General features: G+C 42.7%; 1 protein-coding gene across 2 annotated transcripts in view; it reads left to right on the top strand.

Annotated features, from left to right (window-relative positions):
* Nucleotides 1-1,134: 1,134 nt before the first annotated feature.
* Nucleotides 1,135-21,910, top strand: part of LOC308307118 (cyclin-Y-like) — a 92,874-nt gene continuing 72,098 nt past the window's right edge. For both annotated transcript variants that reach the window (XM_080752269.1, XM_080752268.1), the window contains exon 1: nucleotides 1,135-1,765. In XM_080752269.1, coding sequence (XP_080608395.1) covers nucleotides 1,483-1,765 — 283 coding nt within the window. In that variant the 5' untranslated portion in view covers nucleotides 1,135-1,482. The remainder of the gene's footprint in view (nucleotides 1,766-21,910) is intronic.

The following is a 21,910-nucleotide window of genomic DNA, read 5'->3' as shown; positions in this document are numbered from 1 at the left end:
ATATGAACATCAGAACACGTCTATATGCGTCCATTTTTTGTTGACTCATGTGGCGTACGTGATGTCAGAGCCTTTTATGAAGTGATGTCACAATGAGTCAGAGCTTGCGCCGATTTCCTCCGGAACAGCCTGATGTCAACAATCAGCTCCGCATAAGGAGATTCCGAACGTTTCGCGCCGGTTTCGGAAAACCGCGAGTCGGGTCGGGTCGAGGCCCGGCACTGCACTCCGCGCGGCGGCGGGGAATGCGCGTGCCGAATCTGAAGCCGGTGGGACGAACGGTTCTCGAGATACGCGGATTACAAACAAACAAACAAACAAACAAACAGACAGAGATTTGTCGCATTTATAGATAGATTAGCCTTTTCACAAGGCACTGTGCATTATTAATAGTAATTTTCACAAGGCCCATATTTTAATTAATCTTTTATTTTATTATAAACTGCCCACTCGTCCAGGTGCCTGCCCACATGTCCCGGCTAGCACCCACTCTTCCTAGTGCCCAGGCATCCTGGTGCCCACCTTTTCTGGTGCCCACGTGTCCCCAGTGCGCAGTAGGCCTAATCTTCACCCAAAAAATACATTTAAAAAAATGTCTCACGTAGGCTTATAGCCTAATGGTCGACATACGCCAAAATATTGATTAATTAATTAATTATGAATTAATTATGAATCGATTGTTTTATCATTAAAAATGTATAACCGATCGAATCTATCAGTTTGATAGATAGATTGAATACTTTATTCGAACTAGAAGTTTCAAGTTTGCATAGGAAAAAGGTACAGGACAGCACAGTTGAACTAATGTACTGTAAAGGTCAAGGATAAACAGAAACACCCTTTTAACTCATGCAAAAAGTTCAGTAATTACTGGAGAACCACTGACTCTAGCATGACTCTAGACTAGTAGTAGCCTCCCCTGTGTGTCTAGCAGTTGAACATCAACAGCGTGCGGGCTTTTATTACAATGTTTGTTACCACCCACTTGAACCGGAACCTTTCTCAACATCTCACACACACACACACACACACACACACACACACCCCAGATCACACACATCTCTCTCGCGCGCGCCGCACACACACACACACACACACACACACACACACACACACACACAACTACAACAGACAGCACAGCTGCAGCGCTGTTTCTGCAAAAATGTAGCGCTCAGGGGAGATTTGCACGAAAAGTCACCGTCGCGTTCAAAGCGAGAAGAACCCGAACGAGGCGTTTAGAGATAGAGAGGAAAAGGGACGCTAGATCTGTGTTCGCCAGTAGAACTGTCACAGGGGCGGAGTAGCAGTAGGTAAGCTGCTCTACAGATTGATCAGCCTCTACCTAGTTAGTAGCCTACCAAATAGCGTATATTCTACTGTTTTTAATGGCTCTTCTATAGCGGTTTCAGCCCTGTTCCGGAGGAGACAGTGTGGGTAATCAATGTAGAGAAGACGGATGTCGACACCCGGGGCTGTTATTTGATGGTCCGACCCTCCTCGCTTTGCCTATCCGCGTTACCACCCCGTTTTTCAGCTGTGATCGTAGCCACTCAGCCAGCCAGGCAGGGATCAGGGTACACAGACTACTACTATAGTGAACGGACCACCACCATGGGGAATACCACCTCCTGCTGCGTGTCGTCCAGCCCCAAGCACCGGAGGAACAACCACCACTCCCGGCTGGAGCCCTACCCTGAGGGCGAGCTGAGCCGGGAGGACACCGGCTCCAACCTCCAGCACATCAGCGACAGGGAGAACATTGACGGTAGGAATACATGACAGATAAACAGTGAACAAGTAGGCTACAGTTGTTCTCAAACATTTGAATGATGTCAAGGACCCCCGAATTGATATGCATTTGGCCACGGATCCTGCATCACCCCCAGCTTGTTTTATAGTTTTGTCACATTATGGTACGCCTATTGTTGTTTGGTTGATGTGGTTGCATTGTGTTGGGACTTGGGATTATTTTGTTTTGTTGTTAAATGTTGTGCATTGTCTGTTGGACCCCCTGCTCGAAAATGAGTTGCTACATCTTAAGAGGTTATTCCTAATATTAATAATGAATCATCATCATCTGAAAACATTGTGTGCCAGGCAGGGACCCCCCATACAAGATTTGTGCCATTAAAATATTTTAAAAATATAGATAGAATTCGTTTTTTCAAGATATTTCTTTAAATAGCAGATTTCACTGCTTATTATATCTGATGCTATATTCATATCTCACCTGATTCCAACTCATTTTGCTTGGGACCCCGACTGGAAGCCCCCTAAGGACTCCTGGGGGGGGGGGGGGGGGGGGGGGGGGGGCCTGCACTGGACCCCTCTTTGAGAACCTTTGTTGGTGTGAAAGTTAGACCCTCTCTCCCTTCTCTTGGGTTGACATAATGACCTATGACTGACAAGTGTTGATATTGCAGACTTTGATTTGTTCCTTGTGTAAATAGTTTATTATAGGTTGGTCTGCAGCAGCCCCAGGCTGTCATAGTAAACACAAAAGGTGTTGGGAGTAGGAGTCACCCTTTATGAGGCTAATTTTCTCAAAGAATTACATTTGCCCATTATCAACCTAATCTTCCTAATTGTTGGGCAGAAACCACTCATCTCCATACTTTGTTTTTGAGCGGTGGTAAACCGCTCCATAGAGTGGCTGGGTGTGTGTCTGTAGCCTTTTTCCTCAGCGTTTTGCCATAGTAAAACGTGTGTGTGTAGCTTAGCCTGTACATCCTAGACTCAAATCCTAGTCTGAAGACGTTATGACCACCGCTCACTTCACATTGGGTGTGATTTTTTTTAGCTGTGTTCCTGGAACGTGGCCTATATCTGGTGTGGCCTACATCTGGCCTGGATGTGGAGATGGCCTACATCTTGGCACAAACGGCGCAAAGTTTGTTGTACGCCCAGGGTCCCATTGGCCAAGCTTCGCAGGACGCGCTGTGATTGATTGGCCTTGCAGGACGCATGATGAAATTAACTCATAAATAGCACCGCTCACTTCACACTAGGTGTGATTTTTCATAAATGAATGCTACTCTAGCTATTCTTTTATTTGAATCCCAAAAAGTAACAGTTTCAGGCTTTCCACCCCACCCTCCGATATAATTGGTTCTCACTAATGCTCATTATAAGATGCCACCAGTCTCGCTTTGTGTCTCATTTGTTTGCTGTTGACAGTTCAGAAACTTGCCTAGAATGCCTACCAATAACAATTGATGGGGATTCCCGGAAGTTTAGCATGTTGAAATACAGAAGCCAATGTTGTTCTTCCATAATAAAACATAAAAATCACACCCAGTGTGAAATGAGTGGTGCTTTTAGTAAATTTCATTAAGCACCCCGAGAAGCTTGGCCAATGAGTAAAGTATGGGACATAGGTAGTAGGTACGTTACTACGCACAATGTCGCACATACATAAAAATCACACCCGTGTGAACTGAGCGGTGGTTCCCCCCCCCCCCCCCCCTTCCCCCCTGTGTGTGTGTGTGTGTGTGTGTGTGTGTGTGTGTGCGCGCGCGCGTGTGTGTGTGTGTGTGTGCCTGGTCTGGCCTGGCCTGAACAACAGCCAGACAGACAGACAGACAGACAGACCCACACACACGGCCACGTATAGGAGCGTTGTGACCACCGCTCAAAAACAGACAAAGCCAGATGTAGGAGCATTTAGTACTGCTCAAAAAAGGTTTCAAATGACCAAACCTGCCGACAGATGATGTCACTGGTAGTAGGAAAGACTTCGGAACAGTCTAGAGCCCTCCTCCTGAGACACAAACAGAATAGACAAAAATTGCACTAATAACAATGAGCATTAGATCATTATATCAAATGTTCTGGTGACCTGGTGTTGAAGTCTGTGTGCTTGAACGTGTGCGCACGTGTTGTGTATATAGCTGTTTCCATAGCTGTTTCCATTCTCCTGCCAAGTCCAGAAGGCTTTTTCAATGAGTCTGCTGATGAGGGCATGACAAGATGCAGGATTCTGAGCTGTCGTCATCGTGTGTGTGACTGTGTGTGTGAGAGAGAGTTCCCTCCTTGGATCAAGAAAGGGGTGTGACCAGTGATGTGGTTTTCAATGTAATGGGTCCCGGGACCCACAGGTGGTCATTCAAATGGGTCCCAGAAAAGTTTTATGAGTCCTCAATACAATGTTTTCGAGATCGGCTATTTTCAAAAATGTTTGCCTATTTCTTATATTTATTTTACAATTTGGCTAATGTTTGAACTTAGAACTAGGATTTCTAAATACACTAGGCTAGTAAGGCTACAGACACCCATTTAATTATATTTATATCACGGGACCCCAATTTATATTAAATGTTAAAATACTAGAGTACAAATAGAAGAGATCCATTTGGTTCCATTTGTTCACCGAGTTACAGACCCATAAAGTTCTATTTGGTTCCTAACTATCATTTATCTGGGGACCCCCTGGAACTCCCTCAAGGACCCAGGACCCCACTTTGAGAACCACTAGTGAAAATAGTTTTTAGCTGTTCCAGGTTTAACTGATAATAAATCTTTACAGTGTTTATCTTACACAATACATTAAAAAACTAATTAAACTATCTAAACTAATATAGCAACTTAAGTAGAAGAAGTAAATTATTTTAACATGGACTCCAAAGGAGGCGCATCCCCGAGACCCCAGGACCATGACATGAATGAGTCCCTGGGCGACTTGAATGAGTTTTTGATGCGGGATGCGCACGTAATGACATGTGTGTGTGTGTGTGTGTGTGTGTGTGTGTGTGTGTGTGTGTGTGTGTGTGTGTGTGTGTGTGTGTGTGTGTTAGTAGGAATGTGATGGATGTGGCTGGGTGGTGGTGGTGTCCATTCCTCAACGGTCCCCTGGGGCCTGAATAGGAAATGACCAAACAACATGACTCAATGTGACTCAACACTTATAATTAACACCATCAGGGTGGCCCTGTAAATGCAGTCTAAAGCAGTGATTCTCAAACTTATTTTCTTATTTATTTCAAGGACCCCCCCCCCCATAACTCAGAGAGCGTGCAAATAAGTACATTTTGTTCCATTTGTTTGCTCTCTGAGTTACTAATAATAATAATCTTTATTGTCCCCAAAGGGAAATTTTTCTTCACAGTCTGTTCAAACAAGAAACAACACATAACCAAAAAGACAACACAACATATCACATTGACAAGTCATCAGTACCCCACTGTACACAGAAAAGACCCTCTTAGCGACGGGGGCGATTGTTTAGCAGATTGTTAAGTGCAGCAATGGCTGAGGGGACAAAACTCCTTTTAAACCGAACTTTGTGCCACGCCAAGGTTCTGTATCTTCGCCCAGATGGCATTAGGTCAAAGTGGCGATGCAGAGGATGGTCAGTGTCACTTGTTATTGAGAGTGCTAAGCGTGTAATGGCCTTATCGTTCATATCAGACAGTGTGGGTGTGGGAAGTCCAATGATCTTGGAAGCAATACGGGTAATACTGTAAAGTTTGTTTCTGTTAGGCATGGACAGTAACAACGTGATTACAGACCTGTAGGGTCCATTTGGAGCCCCCTCCTCAAGGTCTGCTGACGGTCCCTGGACCCCACTTGTGAGAACCACTGATCTAAATTTCAATGCCAGTCCCGTAGTATGAGTTTGACATAATAAGGAAACTGCTTTGGCATAATACATGTGTTCTTTTAAATCGAATTGAAAAACCTTAAAAAGTGTGTTGATCACTGAATGTGAACTGTTGCTGCTCCATCCTGCACCCCCGGAAGCATTGTTCTTGGGAGTGTATTATGAACACAACTAGTCTTGAGATATCAGCTTAAATAAACCAGTAAGACTCCCTAAATCGGGAGATAAGACATACACAAACTTTATAAGGCAATCGTAGCCAATCAGGAGGGAATATGGGAAATGGGATAGATCAATGTTGATGACATTACTTTAGAGATACTGTGTACCGCTTTGCATGATTTTAGGCCAAAATCTGTAGGAGCAGTGTCCAAAGATCGGCCTCATGGTGGCGCTAGAAGAGGGTGTGAGAAATGAGGGGTAGAGGCTGTGAGTTGACATCCAGGGTGTGTGTGTGTGTGCAAAGTTTGGCATCAATAGGGGCGACGGTGCCAGAGATAAGAGTAGGGCAAAAGTACAGACAGGACAGACAGCCGGTGGAGCTTTTCATAGTAACTTGCGACCTGGCGGTCGCAAAAAGAAGTATGTCATGCATTTTCAACCATATCCTCATATGATCGGTCCTTCTCAACTGATCATTATTAGATGGCACAATATCTGTCTGCTCATTCTGCGTCTCATTGGTGGGCTGTTTGGCAACCAATGACATCATCGATGGGGATTCCAAGCTAATAGAGACTACATCCTTTCTCTTTCTGGAAAGTTGGCATGCTGAAGTAGAGGCCATTGTTCTTGCATTAATAGGAAGTTTGAAGTCTTTTACCAAACATGCCTACCGATGATGTCACTGGCAGGGAGGTTTCCGAACTGTCCACAGCCCTCCTCTGAGACACAGAGTGACTAGACATAAATGGTATGTTACATTGAACATTGAGGACCAGTTATAGGAAGATTGGTTGAAAATGGGTGAAGTGGATTCTTAATTTCTTTTATACTTGTTGTACATCAAATGATGAAAGTAGCTGATCTACATAAGCTCACAGTGCATCGTGAGCTAGTGATTTTTGCTGAATGTTCACATATTAATGACATGCCCAGAATAGGGATGCCACGGTGGCTAAAAGCTGGAATAGCTCTAAGTCTTCAACAGGGGGTCCACTCCGGGACCCCTAGGGGTCCTCAGAGTTACTACAGGAGGGCTGCCAAATCTTTGTGATAGGATCATTCTTTTAAATTAACAACTTGAACCCTCGCATCCCTATTCTGAGGAGAACTTTAGCCAAAAATAGCAGATCTACAAGTTCTCAACGCCTCGCGCTTGCGAGGCGTTGAGAGCTTGTAGATCTGCTATTTTCGTCTAATAGGTTTTGTGTAGTGGTAAAAAAAGAGCAGACCAAGTAAGTATCAGAGTGAAAGGTCAAGTTAACTAAAAACACAAATCCAACTTAGACTGATGACACACCTGAAAAAAAAAGTCTATGAATCTATTTATGAAATCAATGAAAATCTGCATCACACATTTATACAATATGTAGAGGGGCTCCCTGCTTCAACTCTCTCTCAGCTAAGGGGTCCTTGGCCTGAAAACGTTGAAGACCCCTGCTCTAAGGAGTGGAGGCCTTCCCGGCCTCCTCCCACCCAGGGGGAGTAGACCTCCCTGGGTGTGAGCAGTTAGGAGTCAGACCATAGACATAAAAAGGTAGACGCCTCCTTGGCTCTGGGGCGTCCATATCGCTTCCGTGTGCGTCACTGAAGGGGACGTTCGGTAGGCCCAGCATGACCTAGGTAGGCCAATCAGAGGCAGGTGGGGGCGGGAATTAAGCATATAGGAACTAAGAGCACCGGTGTGCCCTCTGTTTGTTTGTTTATTCGAACGCACCCTAGATTCTGATAAGTCCCGGAAAAGAAGCACTGTGATTGGCCAGCATGCCTTCCGCACTTCCGCCCTCCTTTTTTACAGGTCGCTCCAATGAACTGCAGCGGCGAATGAATCTAGGTATTTATATCTACGGTTAGAACGGCTCCTGGCTCTCTAGAGTGTGGCATCCGTCCACCATTCCTTCAACAACCTCAGCATCAACTCAATTATTGATGGAACAGTCAGAGGACCCTTTCTGTGGCTCAGGTCGTTGAGCGGCTGCTTGGGGATACCGAAGGTTCAATCAGCTCCCCTTGGGCTAGCGTCGAAGTGTCCTCGACCAAGACACTGAACCCCTAACTGTTCTCGCCGAGCAGGTCGGCAGTGGTGGAAAACGTACATATTTTACTTAAGTCAAAGTATCAATACAAAATGTACTTGAGAAAAAAGTATGAAAGTGTTGGCATTAAAATGTGCTTAAATATCAAAAGTAAAGTACAAAATGTTTGATCTACAAGCTCATAAATACATTGTACAATATTTGGATCCAAGATGTTGTGGAGTAGAAGTAAATGTATTGGAAGTACCTAAGTAAAGTACAAACTAGAAAAGAAAATTTCTAAGAAATTTTAAGTGTGCCTGCAGCTCGCTAAGTGTGTGCAACCTTGTATGTGTTAACATTAGCATATTTGTTAGCATTAGCATTTGTTAGCATTAGCATGTGTTAGCATTAGCATTTGTTAGCATTAGCATTTGTTAGCATTAGCATTAGCGGTTACGTTTTGCGCGTTTGTGGTGCCCCCTATGGGTCGAAGTGGAAATGCTTTTGGGTATATGTTCAGTATAGCGCCCCCCACTTGTGGTTAAAATTTGGTGTTGACTGGATGTTTCGTTTGTGATTTATGGCTACTTCTTACAAAACGGGCTCCTCCCGCTAACTTTGGAACCCTGTTACGGAAGAACGGTATGGACTATCAAAATATCGTTTAAATTTGTTTATCACATGAGTCCATAGATCGTGTGTATCGATTTTTGTGACATTTGGAGAAAATATGTAGGAAAAGGAGCAAAAAGTGTGTTTTGAAGAAAATTCAAAATGGCGGAAAATCTATCCTGATGCAAATGGGCGTGGCCTATATGAGGAGATGCGTCATGACCCAAGGAATCCAGGGAAAAGGGGTTTTAATTTTCCGACCCACGGTTCAAGAGTTACAGGCCGAAAGGTAAAGTAGACTGTTATAGCGCCACCATGAGGCCAACTGACGAAATTATTTTTTCTTTAATCCTTGATATCATTATAAATCTCCTCTCCAAGTTTTGAAACTGTAGCCCCTATGGTTTGCGAGAAAGAAAATATTGAATGTGAGTTTTTGCGATTCCCATTATAAGTCAATGGGTAAAATTAATTCACTAATAAATTAATATCAATTAAACGATACAACTTTTCTCTTAGAAAAGTAATAGCACACCATTCCCGGCCGAGCCGCACGTTTTGATGTATATATTGCGGCGGTGGCGTAAATTGTGCGGCAGTTATTAGCGCACCAAATTTGTGGGATCATTATTAACTAGAAAAGAAAATTTCTAAGAAATTTTAAGTGTGCCTGCAGCTCGCTAAGTGTGTGCAACCTTGTATGTGTTAACATTAGCATATTTGTTAGCATTAGCATGTGTTAGCATTAGCATGTGTTAGCATTAGCATTTGGTGCCAGTCGGATCCTGCGTTCCTGAAGTAAGGATATGGTTTCTTGTTTTTAAGAAATAGGCTCCTCCCACAAGTTCCGCAAGGCGATTACGTTGTCCCGTCGCTCCCGAGATCGTTTGTGTTTTGTTTGGAGAGGGTCGTTCCCCCTGAAAAACACGTTTTGGCATGAAACGGTTACGTTTTGCACGTTTGTGGTGCCCCCTATGGGTCGAAGTGGAAATGCTTTTGGGTATATGTTCAGTATAGCGCCCCCCACTTGTGGTTAAAATTTGGTGTTGATTGGATGTTTCGTTTGTGATTTATGGCTACTTCTTACAAAACGGGCTCCTCCCGCTAACTTTGGAACCCTGTTACGGAAGAACGGTATGGACTATCAAAATATCGTTTGAATATGTTTATGGCATGAGTCCATAGATCGTGTGTATCGATTTTTGTGACATTTGGAGAAAATATGTAGGAAAAGGAGAAAAAAGTGTGTTTTGAAGAAAATTCAAAATGGCGGAAAATCTATCCTGACGCAAATGGGCGTGGCCTATATGAGGAGATGCGTCATGACCCAAGGAATCCAGGGAAAAAGGAATTTTGGTAAAGTGGACTGTTATAGCGCCACCATGAGGCCAACTGACGAAATAATTTTTTATTTAATCCTTGATATCATTATAAATCTCCTCTCCAAGTTTTGAAACTGTAGCCCCTATGGTTTGCGAGAAAAAAAATATTGAATGTGAGTTTTTGCGATTCCCATTATAAGTCAATGGGTAAAATTAATTCACTAATAAATTAATATCAATTAAACGATACAACTTTTCTCTTAGAAAAGTAATAGCACACCATTCCCGGCCGAGCCGCACGTTTTGATGTATATATTGCGGCGGTGGCGTAAATTGTGCGGCAGTTATTAGCGCACCAAATTTGCAAGAACGTTACTTACTTAAGTATGGGGGAGTACAATAAGTGTTTTGCCATTGCATGGCAGGCACACTTAACTCTTTGAGTGCCACCCCGTTCACCACTAGAGGGCGCCCAGTGGCCATAGAAAATCCCATAGAGATATGCTGGTATATGCAGAAGCCCTGCAGCCATGACTTGCCTGAACACTTTCCTTTGTGCATGTACAGGAAGAGGATGAAGTTAGCTTGAAGTTAGCTATTGGCTACCAAGCATTTTAGAAGATCTATTTTCTGCAATTTAGCCACGATTAAACCTTGCACACCTCATGCATGGGAAAAAAACAGAGAAGAATGAGCTCTAAAAAATCCAATGCAATCCTGGATTGCATTGGAGTGGATTTGTGCAGTTTGTTCACAGCTTTCAAACAAAAAAATCCGATTGGAAATCCGTTCAGGCATTCTTGAGATAATGGCCATTATTAAGTGTGCCTGCTATGCAATAGCAAAACACTTATTGTAATCCGCCATACTTAATTAATTAAGTCTTTCGCCACGAATTTCTGCACGTAATAACTGCCGCACAATTTACGCCACCGCCGCAATATATACATCAAAACGTGCGGCTCGGCCGGGAATGGTGTGCTATTACTTTTCTTTCCGATCCGCGTTACCATTGCGACGTAATTCGCAAAAAACGACGCCAAAAAACCCCATTGACTTAGAATGGGGGAAACTTCGGCACGTAATAACTGCCGCACGATTTACGCCACCCCCGCAATATATACATCAAAATGTGCGGCTCGGCCGGGAATGGTGTGCTATTACTTTTCTTTCCGATCCGCTTTACGATTGCGATGTAATTCGCAAAAAACAACGCCCAAAAACTCCATTGACTTTGAATGGGGGACTCCGAAAAAAAACCAGAAACTTTGGCGCCACATAACTCTGCCATACTTTTGCCTAGCAACGTCATTTAAAATGTAAAATGCTCACACAACTTTGGTCTTTTTCCGACCAATAGGGATGAGCTGTAATTGATTAAGCCTCGCCCCCTCTTTAACAGGAAGTGCCCTTCACCAAACAGGAAGTGCCTCTATAACTCATGAACCGTTTGTCGTACAGACTTGCGGCTGGTGTCATACCTTTTCTTTTTTTCTCAATTTTTTTTTCTCAATTTTTTTTTTCTCAAATTTTTTTTTTCTCAAAATTTTTTTTCTCAAATTTTTTTTTCTCAAATTTTTTTTTTCTCAAAAATTTTTTATCTCAAATTTTTTTTTCTCAAATTTTTTTTTCTCAAAAAATTTTTTTCTCAAAAATTTTTTTTCTCAAAATTTTTTTTTCTCAAAATTTTTTTTTCTCAATTTTTTTTTCTCAATTTTTTTTTCTCAAAATTTTTTTTTCTCAATTTTTTTCTCAAAATTTTTTTTTCTCAAAAAATTTTTTTTTTTTTTTTTTTTAAAGCCGAACTAGTTCGGGATCGGCACTCTGCGATACGCTAATAAAGCCGAACTAGTTCGGGATTGGCACTCAATGAGTTAATAACTCAAAAGTATACTTAAGTTCAGTAAATGCACTACACCACTGCATGTCGGTGGCTTGGATCCTCTGCCATCGGTGTGAGATTGGATGACCGTAATGCACATTGTAAAGCAGCCACATAAATGCACAATTTAGGACGTGGTTCAGCATGTTGGAGTTACACACACCAGCTTGTTTGCCTTTGTGCCGCTCAGCCTGGCTACATCCTCCGTCCACGTGGTTGGGCAATTATTGTATTTAAACAGCTCATCTCTTTTGCATTGTGTTAAAGTAGGTCTGAGTTATTTGAATACATAATCATCATCACCACCCCATGACATGAGTGCGTGATGTTTTTAAAAGAAGATTTTCTTCATCATGAGGACAGACTGAGCAGTCATCGATACTAGTAAGACACCTGAGGGTGGAATGCGACCTCAGGGTGACATGCAACCTTGGACTAACCAATTGGACTAGACTATCTCCATATATAGTGTTATCCACATCTCCATGTTAGGACTCATATATGGGCATAAAAAGTATGTCATGTGACATCACTTCCTGTACAGACAGTCAGCCATTGACTCCGGATTAACAATGGCTACTGTCTATGACGGTAGTCCCATATGACATATTGGACTAGACTATCTCCATATATAGTGTTATCCACATCTCCATGTTTAGACAGCCATTGAATCCGGCCTAACAATGGCTACTTTCTATGACAGTAGTCCCATATGACATGATGGACTGGACTATCTCCATATATAGTGTTATCCACATTCGATAAAAGTTGTTCTTTGCCAGTGCTGGACATAATATATACTTTAGCAGTGATGCTACTAGCCTTACATCCTGCGTCCCTGATGCATACTTTTAAATAAAGGTATTAAAATAAGCATCACTGCATCCCCAGGATGCATACAACTCTATCCTTCCTGCTATCAGTCATTTCACTGCAACAGCTGAGGTGCATGTGGTGGTCTCCACAGCTGTGCGTTCTGGCATTATTGATGAGATGATTGAGATTGTCTTGTAAATCCATTCTTCTGTCCTTTATTAACTACATACAAGTAGCTATTTGCCACTATTTGTTTAAATTAATGTCCTTTTTGATGTTTTCACTGTTGATACATAATGACATTTGAATGACCACCTGTGGGTCCCACGACCCATTACATTGATTACATCATTGCTTTAGTATTCAAAAGTACAAATTACGAAGTAGTACATTTACATTTACTAGTTTTTAATATCAATGCATTGCTGTATTGAAATTTAGAATATTATCGCCCCTCCTGGTAATTTGAGAAAAAATAATTAATTAAAATGACTTTGATGATATTTGAAATGAGGCATAAGTTGTTTACACATAATATATTTGTGTAAGTTTGCGTCCAAAGAGTCCCTTCCTAGAAGTGTAGTCAAAAGCACAAGTACTTTTTATTTGAAATGTAGCGGAGTGAAAGTCATGTGGTGGTGTTTGCCTGCAGGAACACGCTGTACTTTGATGTCATGAAGTGTTCACTGTTTTTTTTGGTAGACAGGGATGTTTTGGGGACACCAAAAAAATCGGTGACAAACGCCAAATAGAGCAGGAGGGCAAGGTGTTTCTGCAGGTAACCCCCCGGCTCCACCGGGCGCGTCGAGCGTCGCGTCAACGTCAACGCTGGGAACGCTCCCGTTTTAATCAATGAAGGGTGCTCCACTGCCGACGTCAACGTCCGCGTCGGACGCTCAAATTCGCCCCGGTTCATTTTTTGACGGCGTCCGACGCCGGCACGACGCCGTCATTTTGGTGGAGCCCTAGCCTTAGCTGGTATAGAGGGAAATGATGGGTAACTAGAAGCAGTGCTCTTCCGAGCACAGGTCTCCACCAGGTTAGGTAAGTCCTGGTGGCGCTAAATGTGAAAAGGGTGCCATGTCTTCTTTGGCCTTTAACGGCAATGTTGCGCTGCATGCATGATTTGAGGCGTTTTGTTCCAAAAATGTGTTTGCCAAAAGTCAACCTGCTGGTGGCGCTATAACAGGCCAATGTGATAGGAGTCTCATTTGTTCCTTGACCTAGTGGGAATGTGCATGCAGAATTTCTCTATAATCACAAGCTGTGTTCATGATTTAAGTCATTTTGTTCAAAATGGACCAATTGTGCAAACTTTGGAAGCCAATGTTAGCCAATTAGGATGGAATATGAAATATTGGAAAGATCCGTCTTGATCACATGACTATAAAATCTCAAGGAATAATAGGAAAAAATGTGTTTTACATTACATAAGTCGGCCTCCTGGTGGCGCTATAAAAGGCAGATTTGAAAAATGCAGGACAAAGGTGTTTCCTTCGCCTCTAGGGAGTGCACATACAAAGTTGTACACTGATCAGTGGAATTATAGGTAAAAACACGAATCGGCCTGTTATAGCGCCACCATGAGGCTGATCTGATTTTTTTAAGTGGCATTTATTTCTCTGCCTATTGGGAATGTGCATGCACAATTTCACCAAAATCGCACACTGCGTTCATGATTTCAGGCATTTTATTCAAAACGGACCAATCCTGCAAACTTTGAAAGCCAGTTTTAGTCAATCAGGATGGAATATCATGGAAAATCGGACAGACCCATGTCGATCACATGACTATAGAGATACTGTCTACCAATTTGTGTGATTTTTGGACAAAATCTTTACTGGCCAAAAGGTAGTTTTGCACAAATTGGCCTCCTGGTGGCGCTAGAACAGGCCCATGTGAAAAATGTGGGGCAGAGGTTCTGAATTGGCATCCAGGGATTGTGTGTGCACAGTTTGGCAGCGACCAGGCCAATGGCACCGGAGATTAGCTGGTAACAAACTGGATGGACGGACGCACACACGGACGGACGGAGGGGAAAACATAGTCTCCCCATGCCTTTCGGCTGGTGGAGACAATGAAACCTAATTGTAATACATACTGTAGGAACTTAAAGTATATTTATCCGATCCAAGCTGTAACACAATCGATTGATTTATCATTAAAACAACATGCCCGAAAATGCATGTGGCCCACCCATCTGACCACTTAACTTCTGTGATCCAGAGAAGGTTGGGAACACCACTGCTTTAAGAAATAATGTTGTTATCTGGAGGACTTTGTGAACAGTACACGGTAAGGAGAACCACGTGATCGCCAAAAGATTGGATATCTCTCTTAGGAACGCAGTGTACATGCAGGAGAAAGTGATTACGAAATTCTGGTTGTTTGTTTCATTCTCATAGTCGAATAGTTTGTTGATAGTCTGGGTGGGTATTGTACTTGTGTTGATTTGATGGGTTCATGCTGAAGGGAATGATCTGACTGTGAGTGTGTGTGCGTTTGTTCATGACTGACTGCATTGTGACCATATTGTAGATGTGTGACCCTTTTTGCTCTGAGCTTGCAGGGGTGTCGCACCAAATTCCGGGTCCTGGGTACAAGGATTCACTCACATTTTGTGCTTTAACTATTGAAAAATAACAGATATATAAGCTCACGGCGCCGCACTGCGAGCTTGTAGATCTGCTATTTTTGAAAAATCATGAAAAGTCTTTGAATAAAGCCTTTGAATATTTCAAATGTTTCTATGTTAGTGGAGCTCCAACCTGTTTCATGTCAAGGACCCCCAAAATGACATGTATTTGGCCACGGACTCCCATCTCAAAATATCTAGTTCCAGGGACTCCCCAGAAGCAAAATTTGAGTTACAAATGTTCGGTTAAAAAATACATATACCGGTATTCAAAAATGTGCACAAATTTTCACGACTTTTCAAAAATAGCAGATCTACAAGCTTGCATCGCAGCACTCTGTGTCCCACTGTGAGCTTGTATATCTGCTATTTTTCCATAGCTAAAGTATAAAATAATTAAGGGCCCTCCACCTTGGGCCCTAGTAGCTCAGTCCCACTTTCCCCCCTTGTGACGCCCCTGTGAGCTTGTGACTACAAACAAATCAGCCATGAGAACTGCTGATGATGATGACAAGCACGGCGTGCACCACATGCACGGGCAGCCGCACACAGAGCTCTGCATCCTCCCTCTGCGTGTATGAATGAACCGCGCTTTGAAGTTGCAAATCACAGCCTCTGGGGTCAGAGTCCTTTTCCACACATTTCCCTGGTCAATCTCACCTCAATATCCTGCGTTTTATCCCAGTTAAGAGATATGGAGTAAGCTGGAGATCCATGTGATAACCTCACAGCCTGTATTTATCTAAACTTAATGGTTTATGTTCAGTCTATCATGGTACATTAGGCTTTGTTTTGCATGCCACATATAATGTTGTTGCTGGTGTGGGAGGAAATGTTACAGTTAAGCTGGTTGCACACTGCTGCGTTTTTCGGGCCGAATATCGGAGTGAATTTCGGAGCCCGCAAATACAAAATCAACCTCACGTTAGGTCAGTCACGTTTGCACACTGCCGCCCGTTTCGCGCACCACTCGGTCCCTTGCTCTCTCTATCTCTCTCTCTCTCCTTGCCCTGAAAAACGCATTTCGCAACGAAAAACGCAGCAGTGTGCAACCACCTTTACAGCTAGAAAATTATGATTTGAGGCATTTTGTTCAAAACGGATCAATCCTGCAAACTTTGGAAGCCAATGTTAGCCAATCAGGATGGAATATGAAATATCTGACGGATCCGTTTTGATCACATGGCAATAGAGATGCTGTGTGTGTACTGATTTGTGTGATTTTTGTTCAAAATCTGAAGGAGTAATATTATGATTTATATGACAGAAGTTGGCCTCCTGGTGGCGCAATAAAAGGCAGGTGTGAAGGAAAAAATCCTTGGCCTCTACCTTCCTCTAGGGAGTGTGCGTGCATAGTTTCGCTGCCATCAGGACAGCGGTGCTGGAGATTAGCTGTCCGCAGACAGATGGACAGACGGACAGCGTACAAAACTTGTCTCTGCCATGTCTTCGGACTGGCGGACACAATAAGTGTTATTACAATGGATCCAATGTAGTTAATACTTTTAATTAGTTAAATCTTTGCAAAACCCACACACTTTTAACCACTTTCACTATTTATTGGAAATAGCAGATCTACAAGCTCAGAACATGTTGCAATCCGACCTGTTTTGAGCTTGTAGATTGGCTATTTTCGCTACTTTTGTATTACCCTCTTGTACGACGAAGTAGGGCATTAATTTACAAAACAAACCTAAAGAATGCAAAGTTGAATACAAGGTTTCAGCCCGACAGCGGCGATATGCACTGCTAACACAAGTGTCTGCCTCCCAGACAACCGTGATAGAGATGCCTCTGACCCATGAAATCCAATGCAACGTATGGAATCTACACGACTAGACTAACATCAGGCTATTGTCTTTTAACAGATAAAAGAGCTGCAGCCTGCCAGGGACGCCGAACTTAACAGTCGTTTTTAGGTTTTACTGTCGCTATCAGCACAAAGGTTAGATAAATCATTTCCCAAGGGAAGGAGAAATCACTGGTGTGAGAAATACAAACAGCCGTTGCTTGCATATCTGAAGCCGTGGAAAAACATTGCAGCTTGCAATTCAGCCGTTTTTTTCTGTTTGCTTTTCTCTTTCATTTGAAAAGCTTTAGTATGGATTCAGATGCAGGTTTATTAGTCATGTCCATGCACCAGGCACTAGCAGTTTGGTTCTCCTTCTCATGTAAGCACAGGCAGAAAAGAAACACCTACACCCTCTATAACAAAAGCACTGCATGCACCTGTTACATCATTTCATAAAGTAAAACGATTGTGAAGTTAGTGCTTTTACGGTCCCGGTTTCCTGGAACATTGGCGACCGTGTAACTAAATCTGTCCTGTTGTTTAATTACTAAGACATAACGGCCTATGCTGAAGTTGTAACATAAATAGGGTATGTAAATATAATAAGACCTTAATAAAAAGAGTTGTATGTGTGCTTCAACATCATCTTAAGCACTTAAACCCCTACAATCCACAAACAACAGTTATGTCATTTTTGTTAATTAATAATTTCCACACTACATCCCATTATGAGCTTACAGATCAGCTATTTTCGGGGACTGTCCCCCCCAAGAATAGGGATGATAGGGTTCAAGTGGTTACATTTAATTCTGAGCGGCATTAAAGTCTTAGTAAGTCTTACATCTAACTTGCAGAAACCCTGATAAGGCCACAAATTCAGTGCAAGGCTGCAAGCCAAACGCAGCAGACAACAGCCTGCGTGAAGTTGATACACACCAGTTTAGGGAGAAACAAGTGATACTGAGATGGCAGTGGCTGTGATGTTGGTATAATTAGGGGAAAGAGGTGGGTGGGCGGGGTGGGAGGAGCAGGATGAGGGAGGGGAGAAAGGAAGGGCGTAGATTAGAGTGTCATCCAAATTGTCCAAATCATGCAGGTGTGTATGTTCTTTTAGCTAGCATCATATCTCTGCCGTCGGGGAGAAATCAGCCAACTCCAAATTGTTAATTTTTCAGGATTTTTTTATACAAACACACAGAGACGTAAAGGGTGTTCAATAGCACTGATTTATGAAAAAAAAAGAAAGAAAAAAAATCCAAAACCTGAAAAATGGACTAACTGGTTTTGCCGGACAGCGAGGCTATGCAGATTTGTGTATGTTATTTCAGAAACTGCATAATTATGCGGGTGTGTACATGTTATTTTAGAAAGATTAGCGTCATATTCGAACTGAATCATATTCGGAATCGAATCCCGACCTCCCAAACTCAGTGCGGCCACTTAAAGGCCCACTTCACCTCTGGGACAACCAGTATTGTTGTTTGGGACACGATCAACACAATCCTGAGTTATTTTTTGTTAAATCTGTGTTTTGAGATATTTTAGTATTTCATTCAGCATGACTAGTGATGCATTTTGTATCAAATGATGCAGCATGAAGCATCATATGATGCAAAATGCATAACTCAGGATTGTGTTGATCGTGTCCCAAACAACAATAAAATTAAAATAAGATCTAGTTGTCCCAGAGGTGAAGTGGGCCTTTAACCACATGGCCACTGAGCTTGTATCTCTGAATAAGAGATGAACAATACGATGTGTGTGTGTGTGTGTGTGTGTGTGTGTGGGGGGGGGGGGGGGGGGGGGGTGCGGAGGAGACCGTAGAGGGGAGGGGTGCGGGGTGCCTCAATCTCTCTCCAATCCTCAGATCCTCGAAAATCAAAGGCATATGTTCACCGAATCGCCCTCATCTATCTATCCGGGCTATTTATAGCCAGGGTTGGATGATGCGGTAGCATTGTGTCTTTTGTATTGTTCTGCAGCAGCACCCTCGCAAGGCCGCACGGCCACGCTTCATGTGAAGGGTGTTCTATTCAGAACGAGCTGAAAGGCAATGGGAGGAGACGTGAGATGGCTTGATCCCTCAGGCAGCGTGACGTCTATTTAACACCCATTTAGGCCTGAACACATTATGACGCAATATTTTATGCTTTAACTATTGAAAAATAGCAGATATCGGTGCCGCGCTGTGAGCTTGTAGATCTGCTATTTTTGAAAAACCGTGACCCGATTACATAAGTGTCTTTTGAATCCTTCTGAGATTTTTTGAAAAAAACGATGTTTGTATGTCAACAATCTGGCCAGCCATCGTCAAAGAAAAGTTCCTTTTCATTTAACTGGAGCTCAGTTAGTCTGTTCTTGAGAGACTACTATGTCAGTGGCTCTCAAACCTTTTCACGTGAAGGACCCCCAAAATTATATTTATTTGGCCACGGACCCCCATCTCAAAATATTTAGTTCCAGGGACCACCCAGAAGCAAAATATGAGTTACAAACGTTCGCTTTGAAAATACACATATTCAAAGATTTGCACACATTTTCACGACTTTTTCAAAAAATAGCAGATCTACAAGCTCGCAGCGCGGCACTCGGTGCCGCGCTGTGAGCTTGTATATCTGCTATTTTTTTATATTTAAAGCATAAAATATTGCGTCATAATGTGTTCAGGCCTAAATGGGTTAACACATACCCTACATCTGTAAATGAACAAGCTCTGCCCTCAGGGATCATGATGAATGCTCAAGACATGCATGCATGCACACACGCACACACACGTGTGAATGAAATGACGTGCACATAAAATATAGGCTACAATATGCGTATGTACAGTATGTGTGCACATTGCACGCTCATACACATGCACACACATGTTGTTTGTGTATGTGATGGATGGGGTGGAGCTGGATTAAGTGCTGTACATGGCTGAGTCACAATTAATGCATCGCTTCTTGTACTGTAGGTCTGCTATGTTCATGGCTCGATTTTGTCGTGCTACTTTGCATACGTATGGCAGGATTTCTGGATTGGTTTACGAGACAGACTACATGACCTTATCTGCAATGATGTGATTATGTGTGTTTTGCTGCATGCAGAGGCGACAAATTCCTCTTGATTTTTTTTTCCTGAGTCCTGATCAAGGAGCCCCTGGTGCCCAGATCTTATGGTATCTGGGATACTAGAGGTTCGCGGCCCTTAGGGCCGCTCACATCTAGAGTCCACGCCCGCTTTAAAAAAAAAAGAAAAATTAAAAAAAAAAGTTAAAAAAAAAAAAAAAAAAAAAAAATCTTTTTGAAAAAAAAAAAGTTTTGGCCTAATTGTGTTATTATTGTTACTGTAATAGGCCTGCCAATGTTTTATTTTCATTATTTCAATGTTTTCATTTTAGCAACACACACACACACAGACAGACAGACAGACAGACAGACAGACTGACTGACTGACTGACTGACTGACTGACTGACTGACTGACTGACTGACTGACTGACTGACTGACTGACTGACTGACTGACTGACTGACTGACTGACTGACTGACTGACTGACTGACTGACTGACTGACTGACTGACTGACTCACTCACTCACTCACTCACTCACTCACTCACTCACTCACTCACTCACTCACTCACTCACTCACTCACTCTTGCTGTGAACTCTAGAGGTGAGTGGCCCGAAGGGCCGCGAACTTCTTGTAAGATACAGGCTCTCGGCTAGCGATTGAGTCTCTCTCTCTCTCTCTATCTCTCTCTCTCTCTCCCCCTGTGCAGCGCCCCCTTCCCTCTTGTAACCTGAGACTCTCTCTCTCTCTTGCTCTCTAGCGAATGAGCGGACGGCAAAGGGTTGTTCCTTACGTCCTAGAGACCTAGACGACTACCTATGAGTTGAAGTCGATGTAAAGGGGGCGTGAATGGGTTTGGAAGTGGGATGCGGCTTTTGAAGGAATGTATATATAAGATGATGCACAACATATTGATATGACAAGACAAGTGGTTTCCAACCTGGCAAACCTTGGCAAGCCACTAAGGTGTTTAATGATAATGTTATTTAATACCAGTAAGACTCCCTAATCGGGAGATAAGCGACCGTGAGGTCACAGTGTGATTTTTTTTTAAATGTGTAGGAGAAGTGTTCAAAAATGTGTTTGTAAAAATCGGCCTGATGGTGGCGCTATATGGGACAGATACATGTTGATGAGATGAGTGTAGCCATACTGTGTACCAATTTGCGTGATTTTAGGGCAAAATCTGTAGGAGCAGTGTCCAAAAATGTGTTTGAAAAATCGGCCTGATGGTGGCGCTATATGGGACAGAGCCATTTTTATTATATGAGTATAGACATGCTGTGTAGCGATTTGCGTGATTTTAGGGCAAAATATGTAGGAGTAGTGTCCAAAAATGTGTTTTAAAAATCGGCCTGAAGGTGGCGCTAAATAGGACAGATCCATGTTGATGACATCAGTGTAGAGCAAGTGTGTACCGATTTGCGTGATTTTAGGGCAAAATTTGTAGGAGCAGTGAACAAAAATGTGTTTTAAAACATCGGCCTGAAGGTGGCGCTAAATTTGACATATCCATGTTGATGAGATGAGTGTCGACATACTGTGTACCGATTTGCGTGATTTTAGGGCAAAAATTGTAGGAGCAGTGTCCAAAAATGTGTTTTTCAAGAATCAGCCTCATGGTGGCGCTAGAAGAGGGCCATGTGAGAATTGATGGGTGGAGGTTGTGGTTTGGCAGGCAAGGAATATGTGTGCAAAATTTGGCATGGATCGGGGCAACGGTTGCGGAGATATGAGCAGGGCAAAATTGTGACGTGTGACGGACAGACAGACGGATAGACAGACAGACAGACAGCCGGTGGAGGTTTTGGTAGTAAGTGCGACCTGACGGTCGCAATAAAGAGATCTTGCAAATAAAATGACATTGCATTTTTTCCCTAACCTTGAAAAAAATGTTTTCATTGTGATACGGATAAATAAGAACTTAAAAGTATACTACGGTATGTTTGTTCCATTGATCCAAGCTGAAATATTATCGATTGATGATCATTCAAATAAACATGCTCTGAACAACATGT

The sequence above is a fragment of the Nannobrachium achirus genome (genome assembly GCF_963921795.1).
Source record: "Nannobrachium achirus genome assembly, chromosome: 21".
Lineage (NCBI taxonomy): Eukaryota > Metazoa > Chordata > Actinopteri > Myctophiformes > Myctophidae > Nannobrachium > Nannobrachium achirus.
This window is presented reverse-complemented; position numbering and strand designations above follow the sequence as displayed.